At 43.0% G+C, this 13,773-nt stretch overlaps 1 protein-coding gene across 1 annotated transcript in view; it reads left to right on the forward strand.

Annotated features, from left to right (window-relative positions):
- PKP2 (plakophilin 2) overlaps positions 1–13,773 on the forward strand; it is a 75,333-nt gene that overhangs the window by 34,408 nt on the left and 27,152 nt on the right. Inside the window, exons 5-6 of the mRNA XM_031670517.2 lie at positions 669–876; positions 9,513–9,690. Coding sequence (XP_031526377.2) covers positions 669–876; positions 9,513–9,690 — 386 coding nt within the window. The remainder of the gene's footprint in view (positions 1–668; positions 877–9,512; positions 9,691–13,773) is intronic.

Genomic DNA, 13,773 nt, shown 5'->3' on the forward strand with positions numbered 1-13,773 from the left:
AAAGTTCTCATAAAAAATTTGTAACTATGCGTGGTGATGGATGTTAAATAGACATGATCACTTCACGATATATACAGATATTGAATCATTATGTTTTACACCTGAAACTAATACAGTGTTAACTGTCAGTTATATCTCAATTAAAAAAACAGCTTGCGTTTAGGGTAGGTTTTTTATTGCTACTACAGTTGCCTTGGTGAATACATTTTTATTTCTACTACTGATGAAGGTAATTTGTATTCAGTTTATAATAATTGTTAAGTTCTGTTCTGGAAGAAACACTGTAATATGTTATTCTTTCATAAAACTTTCTTTATTCCTCTTATTCTCAGTTCTCTTCATCTTTATAATGATTAAGACTTTTATCATTTCACTGTTTCTGTCCACTTAATTGTCACTTATCCACTGCTTGTCACTTAACTTTGCCCTTCAGTTTTCTCATGGGTTTCTGTCTTCCCTTCCCAGCTTTGCTGTAAGCTCCTTGAGAGATACTGCCTTGCAGCAGGGGTATCTTGTGCACTGAGTGTCCCAGGCTGTGCCACACATTGATTGATGAGAGTTATCACCAAAATCAATGAACTCATCTGTTTGTTCATGTTACACTGAGTATCTTTAATGCCACATCAAACAGAATAAATATCTGAAGTGTGCATCCACTTCTTCCCCAGGTTAATCAGCTTCACGGCATCCCCAAGCTCCTACAGCTCCTGAAGGTTCAGAATGAAGACGTCCAGCGAGCCGTGTGTGGAGCCTTGAGAAACTTGGTGTTTGAAGACAATGACAACAAATTGGAGGTAGCTGAACTCGGCGGAGTCCGTCAGCTGCTCCAGGTGCTGAAGCAAACCAGAGACTTGGAGACAAAGAAGCAAATAACAGGTAGTGTTTGCTGAGCGCCACGGGGGATGGCACAGTGCGTCTCAGCCAGATGCGTTATGTCGCCTGTTTTTCTTAAGTTTCCTGGAACAGACGATCCATGGGCTCGTTGTTACCTGAGGGCTGGCTTTCAAGGAACATTATCACTGCTGGCTTAGACCCGAGATTCAAGTCGAGTTCGAATTCCCTTTTTTTCCCAAAGGAGAAATTATTCTGAGGCTTTTGGTTAATTTTTTGTTGTCTTGGGGGGAGGGGGGAGTAATTAGGTCTATTTATTTATTTTAATGGAGGTGCTGGGAATTGAACCCAGGACCTTGTCCATGCTAGGCATGCGCTCTACCACTGAGCTATACCCTCCCCCCTAGTTAATATTAATTAGAAATTCTATGCGCCTTGCATCACCTGGACTCCCCCCAATACCAACTTCCTAGCTCACCAGCCTCTCTACCCCCGAAAAAAGAAGCAAAGCAGGACTGGGTATGTTTCTCAGTTCTCCACTTTATATTTCTGTTCAAATACTGATTTGAGCAAATAAATAAGTCCTTTCTGCCCATAGATTAGAAAAATAAAATAATAATCGGCTAGAACTAAAGCAGTGGTTTTAGTGGCCCTTGACGCATGGAGAAGGGAGACGCGGTTCCACTTAAACGAATAGTGCATGTGGCGGGGGAGACAAATGGTTCACTGAAAACGAAATGAAAATGGTTCCTCAGGTCTCCGTGGAAGCTCCCTGAACACACTACAAACAGCGCAAGAAGCATTCCCGAGAGTGGTCGTCAGTGGTGTTGCCTTGGGGACACTTTCATTAAGTAGCTTCGGTGTCCCCAGTGATAGATATTTTTAATTTATTATCATAAAAACCTTAGGTTCTGAGGTATTTTTAGGTGTTGCCCGGTGTTAAATCTCAGTTTTACAGATGAGGAAATTAAGGTTCAAAGAAGTTAACCCTTTATAATATATGAATTTGTTGTTGTTGTTGTTGTTTTATAATGGTAATAGTTACAGGGATGACACAGGAGAACGGAGCGCCGGAGGGTGGTTGCGTCCCAGGTCTCGGGCGCGTCCCTGGGATGCACCCCGCCGAGTGAGGGTCCTTGGCTTCACGCAGGGAGGAAGGCGAGAGTGAGCCACAGTTGACTGAAAGTAGATTTATGCAGAGAGAGATGCACGCTCCGTAGACAGAGTGCCGGCTGCCTCTGAAGGCAGGAGAGAGTGACAGGCCTGGAAGACACACATTCCACTGGCACCATGCGGGCCACCTCGCGAGGCGAGGGATGCCACGGGCTGCGGGGCGGTTAGTTTCTGTGGGCTCCGCGACTTCGTGTGCTAACCGGGCGGAGATTCTTCCAGCTACCTTGGGGAAGGGGCTGGGAGTCTCAGGAGCTGGGCCACCACCCACTTCCTGACCGTTTGTGGTCAGCCTTGGAAGCATCATGGCGCCCGTGGAAACGCCATTTGGCGTGTTTGTGTATTACAGTGAACGTGCAATGAAGCTCAAGGTCAGGGGGTTGAACCTTCAGTCGCTGTGTCATTCCTTTAATGGCTGTGCCCTGCCTCCTCCCCTCCTATCTCAACAGTGTCCATACTTACTTAAATGAGATACTCCATAAATATTGTTTCAAATTGAATTGAATTTACGTTGCACTTCTACTGTTCTTTATAATACAGCAGTTTTCTTTTTTCTTTAAAAATGTTATCATGATATTTTCTACCCACTTACGTCTCAAAATATCACATTTTTTCTGTTTTGATGTATTTTAATTTTGTAAAACTATATGAAGGGTTACAACATCCTGCCCTTCCACCCAGCATGCTGTCATGTCCCACGAGAGACTTCCTTTCATATCCATGACTTCTGTTAAAATACCTGCAGAAATTAAGAGTGATCTCACTCATTCATTCATTCATCCTTTCATTCAGCCAGCATTTACAGAGCAGCCTTCAAGTGCTGAGGGGTGAATCACAGTCTAGAGAGAGAGAGACTTTATTGTAGACTTTATTCTCCATCTACTAAATAAAACATGAACAATTATGTGATGGTTGGCATAAAAAAAATTAGCAACCAAACCTCACAGTTAGGACCCAGTGTTTTCCTCATTAAAATACAGTACTGAACCACAAAGAGACTCAAACCAATTTTCCTGTTTTACAGTCAAAGAGGACTCCACGAAGGAGATACGTTTCACTGTGGACCTTAAAAGAGGGAAAGGCTTTGGGCTGGCGTTTTGAAGGAGGATCAGTTTTATTTCCAGCAAAGTGAACGTGACGAAGCAGAGAAGCTGCTGGTCATTTCGAGGAAACTTGGGTCATAGAGTGACTGAGGTTGGGGTGAACAGTAGCTAGAAAGCTTGGGAGGGTATGTGGGTGTGTGTCAAGGAAACAATCTATTTATTGTTTATGAACTTCCTCTTTTTTTGTATAAGGAATAGGAAACAAAGGACAGAGAATGTTCTGTGGTGTTGACGCCATAGAAGCCATTCAGTCATCCTTAGATAATCTGCGGAGCTGATAAATGGCGGCTGATGGTGCAGTTCCCAGGATTTCCAGTAAAAGCAAACATCCCTACCAGAAAGAGTTCATTACATGTTAACTGAGTTGATATTTGAATGTTTGATACAAATCCTTCTAAATAACTTCCTTTGGTTCTATTAAAAGAAGCAACTAAATAAGTGTTTTCTGAGCCTCAGAAATAAATTGTTGACTTGATATTGACATTTATATTTTTGTTCAGGAACACAAAGCAAGTAACCCTGTATGTGAATCTTTTCTTGGCTATTTCTGAAACATCTTTTTATTGAGCCCCTGTTAGGTGCTAGTCGTAAGCTAAGAGTTTCCATTGTTTTACCTTTGTTCCTCTTGGCGGCTCCGTCAGCTAATGGTATCATTGACTGTTTACATGTGATCTGTGCGAGGCTCGGGGGGTTAAGTGAGTTGCTCAAGGCTGCAAAGCTAGCCAAGAGCAAAGCCCAGATTTGAGCCCAGTGTTACCTAAGCATTTGCTGCGCGGTATCGAAGTGGCTCACACCGACTGCTTTTGGGGCAGAGAGTGACTCATTTTTATGGTTCTCTGGGAAGAGGCTTGTCTTTGAGAATCTCAGATCGGAGAGCTCTCCCTTGCCCCTCTTCAGCCTTTTCCTGTCTTTCCTCTTGCCACTGCCTTGGTTCACCACTCTGCTTCTGGCAGATTTGTTTCTAAAAGGAAAATACTGTCCCATTATGCTCCCCATTACCTATAAGTTAAAGTCCGTCCTCTGTAGCATCCTACCCAGAGATTTTATGATATGAGTCTGGTGACCATTGGAGCAATGTCTCCTTTCATACCCCTCTAGCCCTGGCTCTGAAGTCCTAAAGAATTTGCTGGTCTATCCTGTGGCCCTTCTGTCTTGATATCTTTGCCTCTGCCGTTGTCTTGGAGTGGAACCCTTTTCCACAGCTAGACCACCTGGTAAACTCTCTCGTTCTTCAAAAGCTGCTCAAATATCACTTCTCTCTGAAGCATTTTCAAGGACCATCCTACTGTGCTGTCAGCCCCCCTCCTCCTCTCAGCACGGTTTTGAAGGAAGAGGCTTCTCTGAACTACCTTTGCACCTTTTTAATGTTAAATTGCCACTCACTTCATGCCAGTATATTATTCCAGTAACAACTGTGGTCTCATGTAAGTTTCTCAACAGCTGTGGGTGTCTGACCAAATATAAAAAAGAGATTTATGGCCTGGGGCTGTCTAGATTACAGGCAAATGAGAGAATTAGGTGTGTTTTCAGATAAGACCCTGACATTTCTGGCCAAGATGTGAAAAAATAAACCATCTTTTTCTGTATGTGCATAAGAAGTTCAGTACCAGAGCTTTATTTGCTGGGAAAGAAAGTCAACTCATGTAACTTTTCTGCGTTTTCAGTACCAGCCGGGGGGGGGGGGGGCTCTTCCTTTCAGATGAAAAGACTTCCGGATCGTCAAGACTTTCCCCCCATGAGATGCCCCCCCTCCCTTGCCGAGTGAGTGTGGTGGGGTACTTGCGTGGAAATGAGAACAGTACCTAGTGGTCTCAGACGTTCACTTTTAAGGTGACTCAATAGTGAGCACTTGCTCGAGTGAGTAGGGCTCTGCTTGGAGTTAAAACAGGTCATGATAATAAGGTAGGGGATCATTCGTCCCTCTTCTGCAAATTGTATAAGGAAGAGTCGGGATGATTGTCAATGGAATTTGTTGAAAATGCATATAGACCTCTGTATATTTTATGGAAATATTTAATTGGATTGTATTTTCATAAAATGCTGAGAACATTTTGTTATATAGAATGCTCATTATGCACCTTCTTAAAGTGTACATTATTTTATTCTGTGTTGGTAATGGTGCAGCAGGTTACCTTGGATTTATTTATAGCTTCAAATAAATGGCCTTTGCAATAATGTGATATTCCAGGTAAGACTGACAAAAGTTAGGTGAAAGGAGGAGTGTATTTGTGCAAGGGAAACTGTAAAAATATATTCCTCCTGCTCTGTGATCATTTTGAAAAACAAGGTTAAAAAGAGCCAGTCCTCCTCCTGGTCCTCCTCCTCCTCCGACCCTACTTCTGAAGATAGGGATTCATTTCATCATAAAATTTGCAAGTTTTGCTCCCTAAACCTGATGGGAGTTTAGTTAAATTGAGACCGGAAGGAAGAGGGCAGGGCCCATCCACTGAAGGAAGGACACAGCCATTGAGGACAGCGCGAACAGGTTAGGACCAAGATGGCGGAAGACTTGACTTCCAGTGGACCTTGAGCCCATGGCCCCCCCACAGGCGCCATGAAAGTTCCCAGGCCGACCGTAGAAGGTCAAAGAAGTGGACAGCAGCCCAGTTCCTGGAAGTCCCCACTGCTTCCCCAAAGTAGTTGGAATAACCCTCCCACTCGTTAGCATATGAAATTACTGAGCGCATAAAAACTGACAACTCTGCACCTTATGGCTCTTCTCTCTCTCTTTCTTCTGAGACGGCCCGCCACTCTGTCTGTGGAGTGTGTATCTACTTTTACTTTAAACTAAACACCCCGCACCTCTAGGCCTCTCTCCCTCTCACCTTCTGAGCTGGCCCACATTCTGTCTATGGAATTTGTATCTCCTAAGCCACTCTCCCTTCTGAGTGAGACAGACCCAGCTCTGTCCATGGAGTATGTATCTCTCTAAATAAACTTGCTTTCGCTTTACTATGCCTTGCTCTTTTTTTTTTTTTTTAGTTGAGGTATAGTCAGTTTACAATGCTGTGTCAGTGTCTGGTGTACAGCACGATGCTTCAGTCATACATGAACAACATATATAACAACATATATTCGTTTTCATTTTTTATCACCATGAGCTACTACAAGATATTGAACGTATTTCCCTGTGCTCTACAGTTAAACTTGTTTGTCTATTTTATATCTACCTGTCAGTATCTGCGAATCTCAAACTCCCGGTTTATCCCTTCCCACTCCCCTCCCCACTGGCAACCACAAGTGTGTATTCTATGTCTGTGAGTCTGTTTCTGTTTTATATATAAGTTCATTTGGCTTTTTTTTTTTTTTTTGCCTTGCTCTTCAGTTCTTTTCTGTGCAAGAGAAGAACCTATTCTTTGGTAACAAAATAAGTCTATTTCCAGTTCTAGAAGAGGGCAGTGTCAATAAAACATGGGTTTTAATATCTATAAGATCCCTTTACTAGGTAACTATATCTTGTAAATATCAATTGGCAATAAGTTTCTGGATAGTGAATGCGGTTATCATGATCTCTCTTATAATTGCTAATTATTCAAAGTATATCCCTGACCAGAGTCCAGTTTCCTGGGTTTTTTTTTGACTAGAATGAGAGCTTAGTGATAGAAAATTACAGATAGAACAGCTACAACAAAGAACTGTAGTAGTAGAAATTTAGGCTCTATGAATAAATTGACTAGAAGTTAAGAGTGAGACAGATGAAAACCCAAACTGTGAATATTATATCAGGGACTATAGAACCTAATCATTGAAAGGGACATACATTCAGGGTCACTTATTTCCTGGTGCCAGAAATGGGAATCATTTTTTTTTAATTATAAATTCCTGGAATCTATCCTGAGACATCAGGTTTAGTAAATTTGAGTTCAGTGAGAAGCGGCTAGTCCCGTCTGACACTCCAGTTTGGGGATATTTTGATTTTTTATGAAGACTTTTTTATTGGCTCCAGCAATAGTGCTGGATCTTTTACAATCAGATTCTTCTGTTTGCTTCAGCGCTGTCCTAGAAGTTTGTTCTTTCAGTGAGCCAGCATCTCCTTCCCTAGAATTACCACTCATTGGTTCTGGTTTTGTCTCCTGTAGCCACAGAAAATGATGAGTAGCAGTTAAATTTGCATTTCTTTAGTTACTGGAGAACATGCATTCCTATGTATATTAGACTCTTAGCTTTGGGTTAATGTTTTTTACTAGTAGTTGAATTTTTTAATGATTTTTGAGAACTCTGTGTATTAAGGGTATTAACCCTTTGTCTCATATTAGCATGCATATTTTCCCAATTTGTAATTGGTCATTTATTGATTTTGTATGTAGATGTGAGGGAGGTGTGCCTAAGTACGTGTGCTGCCAAATCTCCAGGGAACATTTAAGCTCACTCCTAGCTTTGTACCATACAGAAATTTGGCAGGTGTGACATTTCTATACAAGATCCTACAGTAAAAATGCAAAAACTATACTAAAACCCCCCAAACCCTATACCTCTATAGAAACGGGAGAGCTTGCCAGGCTACAAAGGACATTGACTATTGAAGGGAAATTCCAGTCCCTTTGTTCAAATTAATCCTCTCTGGTTTTTATTGTAAGGTGTACTTTGCCTTTGAGTGCTCTGTGTGGTCCTTTTTAAAAGGAGAAAATGTCATTGTGCCTCACATTGTTAAGCCTCTGGCAGGCAGAGACTGTGAATTTGTTTGCTTATTTAGAACAGGAAGCTTTTTTCCCCCCTTTTCTCTATTTTCTTTTTGGTTTTCTTTTGTAGCTTAGTAACCAAAATTCATCCTGAGACCTGCCTTTAAATTGCTTTCAGCCACCTTGGGCGTGTTTTGGAGTTTTATTCCGCCTCTCCCCCTTCTGGGGCCTCTTCTCCGGAGGTGGGACTAATGAGGTCATTGTGTTGCAAAACCTGTGGCTGAGACATTGCTCACGACTAACCCCAAATGCCAGTTTGGTCAGGAAAAGACCTCCCCCCCAAAACCAGAATTCTAGTCCTCACAAGACACTAGAGCCAGCATTGCTCTTCTCTCATCAAAGCTAGGTCTAGGCTGCAGTTGAAATTTGGTTATTTTAAAAATGAGTTACTTGGACACGGCCACAGTAAACTGCTTAAGCCCAAAATGCTGCATTAGGCCTAGAATGTTCTCACTGATGGGCCAAATACAAGTCTGGTTGAATAATTACCAAGTTTCAATCATACAGAACCATTATTTCAGCCATTCAAGTCAGGAGGGTGATACCATCACGTATTTCAGCCACGACCGCCATATTTGCTTTCTTCATAAAGTGGGCTGTCCTGTATGTCTGCGCTTCCTTCTTCCTTCATGCCAACAAGGCAGTAAATTTAAGAGGAAGGAATTACTGATGGGCAGTGGGGGTGTGCACAGAGGATGAAGCTCCCTTCTCTTTCTGTCCCCTCTCTCATTCTCCTTTCCTGGACAATAGTTAGAGTAAATAACTGGAGAATGAATGACCTGCAAAGCAACTTGACACCTGCTGGGAGTCACTGGAGTAGCAACCAATAGCTGTAAAGTCCTTCCGGTCTCTGTCCCACCAGTGCCCTGGAGGGGACAGTGTTCTGTCTTCTTAATTTCTCCCCGAGTTGGCTTACGCGGCCTTTCTCTCCCAGTGGAGGGCGGGGGGTATTCAGGAGGAAGAGGGAAGTGATACGAGTCTTAGAGCAGTGCTTAGGCCACGCAGCTTGGCAGGTAAAATGCTCTGGTCTCTCCTTCTCTGCCAAACTAGTAAATAATAGACGGGGAAGCACCAGTGTGAACTGTGGGAGGACCATAACGTCTGTCATTCGGTAGGAGGCGTTCATAAATACTAATCGTGATGTTGATCGGCCTATTGCTGACGGGCAGAGGCAAAGGCTGTCTGCGGGCCCTCCCTGCTCCTACTGGAAGGCAGATGTCAGGGGGGAGTTGCAGGAGCTGGGAAGCCGGAGGCGGGCTGAGATGTTCTCTCCGTGTATCTGAGGGAGAAAAAAACATGATTCTTACAGTTTTAGTTACAGTAGGGTCATTTCAAGCTTTCCTGTTGGTGAGCCTGGAATTAGGTCAGCTTTGGGGTAGGATCTTCTGAGAGAAACAGCAATAAAGATTTCCGGCGTTTGTTGACGCTCTTGATTAATTCAAACCTGCGTAGTTTGACATTGTAAGTTCTCTTTTCTTCCCCTCTCTCTGGATGTGTATGTACACGTGTATTTTTAATGGTTCGTGTGGCTCAGTTTCCATGGCCATCTAATGCAGGTTCCTTCTGTTGGGAAAAGGGCTGTCTCCCCCTACCTTGTTTTGCTTTGGTTTGTTTTTCCCTTTTATAACTCACCGCAGCTCTCGGGGTGACGGCCTTAACCAAATGATCTTTTCAGCAGTCATTTTGACCTAGTCCTGTAGTGTTTTCATGGTACTCTTTGCTCTTCTAGGTTTGCTGTGGAATTTGTCCTCCAATGACAGACTGAAGAATCTCATGATAACAGAAGCCTTGCTCACCCTGACCGAGAACGTCGTCATCCCCTTTTCGGGCTGGCCGGAAGGAGACTACCCCAAAGCGAACGGCTTGCTCGACTTTGATATATTCTACAACGTCACGGGATGTCTAAGGTAATGGCCCTCTGCAGCAAGGCCCCTCGGCCTTTACTCTGTACACCTTACAGGCTGCATCCTGATCGGTCTAAAACGCCACGCCAGTACCTGGCGATACTGTGAGAATTGTAAAGATCACTTCAACACTAGAAGCACAATGCAGAGACAGTGAGAAAGGTCAAATAGCTACAGAGTATTTTTCCGAGACATGTTTGATTCCAGAAGCTACCCCCATCAGCTCGGGAGAGAGGGTGTGTCATTTCCACCAGAGAAACCAGAAGGCCAATCCGAGCACCTACAATTCTATGCAGACTGGCCTTTCCTGTCTCACAGGGCCTAAGCCAGGTTCCATGCTGGTTTTTAATTCACAAAAATATCATTTAATGACAAGGTTAAAAGATAGTTTTGAACCTGGTGTTTTTAAATAGGCAGCAAATCCTAAACAGACAGATTGTCTTTCCACAGGAACAGCTACAGAAGAGGTTAGTTTGATCAGCGTTTCTAAATATTGGGATGAAAAATGCTTGAAATGTTTTCTTCCCTGGGCTATCAGATGCCAGCTAAACCAAGAGGAAATAGAAGCAAGGAAGAAATGCTAGTCTTAGCTTCTCTAGGATCATGCATATCAAGCTTTCTTACGTGTATTTGAAAATAATCATGTCCTTTATGTCCAGGGATTAAAAGAAACCAGATAGATGTGTAATCAAAATTAGGCAGCCCGAAAGAAGTCCGGAATATATTCTGCCTTTTGATCATTTCTCTAGTTGCACTCATTACAATCTCTAGTCTTACTTTTTGAGGGAATCTGTTTGGATGATAACTGATAATTTATTATGGTAAGATGTTTGTCTTATCTCCACAGAAATGCATATGAAATGCCAATGTTTTATAAAGCGTTAGGCTAGCCGCTAAGAGTTTTACAAAGCTGGAAATAAGAGAATTCTTAAGGAACCTTGCATCTAGCAGGGGATGCAGATGAGCAAACAAACAAGGATACAGTGAAACGTGTTAGTGGTTCTCAAAGCATGGCCCCTGAACTTGTTAGAATTCTCGAATTTCACCCCAGACCTACTAAATCAGAAACTCTCAGGGTGGAGCCCAGCAATCCAGGTTTAACAAGCCCTCTAGGTGACTGGTGGCTGCTGAAGTTTGAGGACCACGTGTCCGAGGTACCAGTAAATTGCTGCAGGAATGCAGAACGAAGGACTGTTCGTGCCAGCTAAGTGGGACCAGAGGTGCCAGATGAGCTGGGCCTTGCTTGGACAATGGCAGTACTCAGACTAGATCTCCAAACAGTCTCCCTTGAAATGTGTCTTCTGTCCATTCCATTGGAACTGCTTTTCTAACATATTTTTGATTCATAAAAACATGCTGATCCATTTAAGAACACTTTGCCTCTCAAAATTTTTCTGTAGCCCCCATTGCCTTACCAGGTGCAACAGAGTAATGTATTAACGTGGCAGATAGTTCTGTCAGGGCTCCTTCCGTTGAAAATGGCAGAAACACAACTCAGACTCCCTTAAGGGTCCTGTGGCTGAGATGTTGACCGTCCCTTGTGGCAATGAAAGAAGTGCACCAGGAACCATGGCCTCGAGGACGGGGACAGAAATTCAGTGTCCCTGGGACCTGGACTCTCTGTTTACAGACGTACCTCGGAGATAATGCGGGTTTGGTTCCAGAATGCCGAGGTAAAGGGAATTATTGCAACAAAGCAAGTCACACAATTTTTTTTGGTTTCCCAGTGCACATAAAAGTACGTTTACATTATGTTGTAGTCCATTATGTGTGCGTTGGCACTGAGTCTCTCAAAGTCAACATACATACATACGTTAAAAAATAACGTTGTTGCTGAAAAACGCTAACCATCACCTAACAACACAGGGTTGCCACAAACCTTCAGTTTGTTAAAAAAAAAAAAGAAAGAAAGAAATGCAATATCTGCGAAGCTCAATAAAGCACAGCACGAGAGGTCGAGGTGCGCCTGTACGTCTCGTCTCTGCCTCCTCGCTATCTTTTGTACATGGGGCTCGCTCGCTCCCAGCGCCAGCAGGCCTCCCGCACGGAGCAGGCCCCGGCCGCGCGGGCGGCCCTTGCTCAGCCGCCCCGCAGAAAAGGCTCGCCGCTTGCTCGTCGGTCTCAGGGAAGGTTGAAGCCCGGCCCTGCTTCTGAGAAGCACATCCTTTGAGCCCCTGCCCCCGGGATGGGCCAGACCTGAATCAGATCCTTGCTTCACGGCAAGGATGGCAGCAAAGTCTGTTAAAATAACAAGAGGGAGGGGAACACTGGCTGGGCAAACAGAACAGAAACAGGAGACACCTTGCTCAGTGCCAGCGCGTACAACCTTTCAAGTCTCTCCACAACCTTCCTCACAACCTTATTTCCCGTTTTCCCGCAAACATACTTCATACCCACCAAAGTGCTTAACTTGCCTAGGTGGCCTAGTCAAGGTGTTTTATATACTCAAGACGTTATTCTGTTTTATTGCCTGATGAACATTTTCTGTCATCTGCCTATTGAATGACTTAATCTCCTAATCATTTCACACCAAAGATAAAGTCCACCTTTTCTGTAGAACATTTTTCTGCCTCCCCAGGCAGGAGCCATTACTTGTTTTTAAGAATTCACACAGGCCTCTGTAGGTACGCCTCCTCCGTACGGATTTGGTGTCACATTATTGCTTTTATGATGAGTTATTTACATACCTGTTTTACTAAATTGTGAACTTTTTAAGAGCTAAGCCTATGTATTTTTAAATCTCTAATTCCTAGCACCTAGCAAAGTTTCTGGGATATAGTTAGCAAATGTAAAGTATTTGAGTGAAATGAATGAATGAATGAGTGGGCAAGCGAAAGTCCATGATAAGTTAGGTGGATAGTCAAGTCTGGCAAGGCATCAAATCTTTTTTTAAATTTTATTTTATTGAGTTATAGTCAGTTCACAATGTTGTGTCAATTGCCAATGTAGAGCACAATTTTCAGTCATACATGAACACACATGTATTCATTGTGGCATACTTTTCCAAGGCAAGGTATCTAATTTGTGATGGAAAGTAATCAAACAGAAGTTGCAGACTTAAGCTAGGGCCAGACTGTGAGGGCCTCAAAAGTAATGTTAAAGAGTTAATTTTTATTCCTTCCTTTTCTTTTTTTTTTTTAATTATTGCAGCATAATGAATATAAAATGCTAGTTAACCAAAGACACCTTTATTTTTGTCTTCAAAGAACAAACTGTTCTTCTCCCAAGATAACCATGATTAACTTACAAAAATGGGCATTTACAATGCATCTTCAAAGCATTTGCCTATAATGGGAAGTTTGGCTTCACAGACTCCAAACATTAAAAGGTTTTTAAAAAAAATTCTACTTAAACTTCTTTCAGGAGCAGAATATAGCAAAAGAAAATCTGGGAAATTGAGCATCATAGTATTTGCTTACTGAAATGTCTGTTCTCATTCCATCTGTGTATCTAAGTTATAATAATAGCCAACATTTATCGTGTTGTATGCTCTGCAAACCATTCAGAATGCATTGTGGGGATTTCCTCTCGCTGCCTTCTTCCCCGGGCTGCCAGGTGCCAAGAGGAGACAGCAGGGAAGAAACACGGCAGAGGGAGTGTGCTCTCACAGCGACTCCTATAAAGTAGACTTTCCCAGTGTAGAGATAAGGAAACGGGGGCTCAGAGAGGTGAAGCGATTTCTCAACATCACACAGCTAGTAAGAGACAAAGCTAGAATTCTAATATCAGGAGCCTGTCTCCAAAGCCAAAGCTCTTCATCGGCACGCTGATACGTTAATATTAGTCACATGTCTACAGGCTGTTGTGGCAAAGCCTCTGCCCTTCACCTCTCACAGCCTCACGGGGTCAAGGAAGGCAATTTACAGCCGTGTTCAGGTCTCATCATGGGCATTGTATCTGGGTGTCAGTGTTTTTTCTGGTTTTTTTGTTGTTGTTGTTTTTAGTGAGTTCTGTGTAAGTGGAACTCTGCACTGCACTTCATAAAAACAGAGAAGATACAAAGCCCATGAGATGGGAGGTCTCTTCAAGGAAGGGGGTGCTTCGCAGACATCTCCAGGGTAGATGTCACATGAGTTTCCTACTTCG

The sequence above is a fragment of the Vicugna pacos genome, chromosome 34 (assembly GCF_048564905.1).
Source record: "Vicugna pacos chromosome 34, VicPac4, whole genome shotgun sequence".
NCBI lineage: Eukaryota > Metazoa > Chordata > Mammalia > Artiodactyla > Camelidae > Vicugna > Vicugna pacos.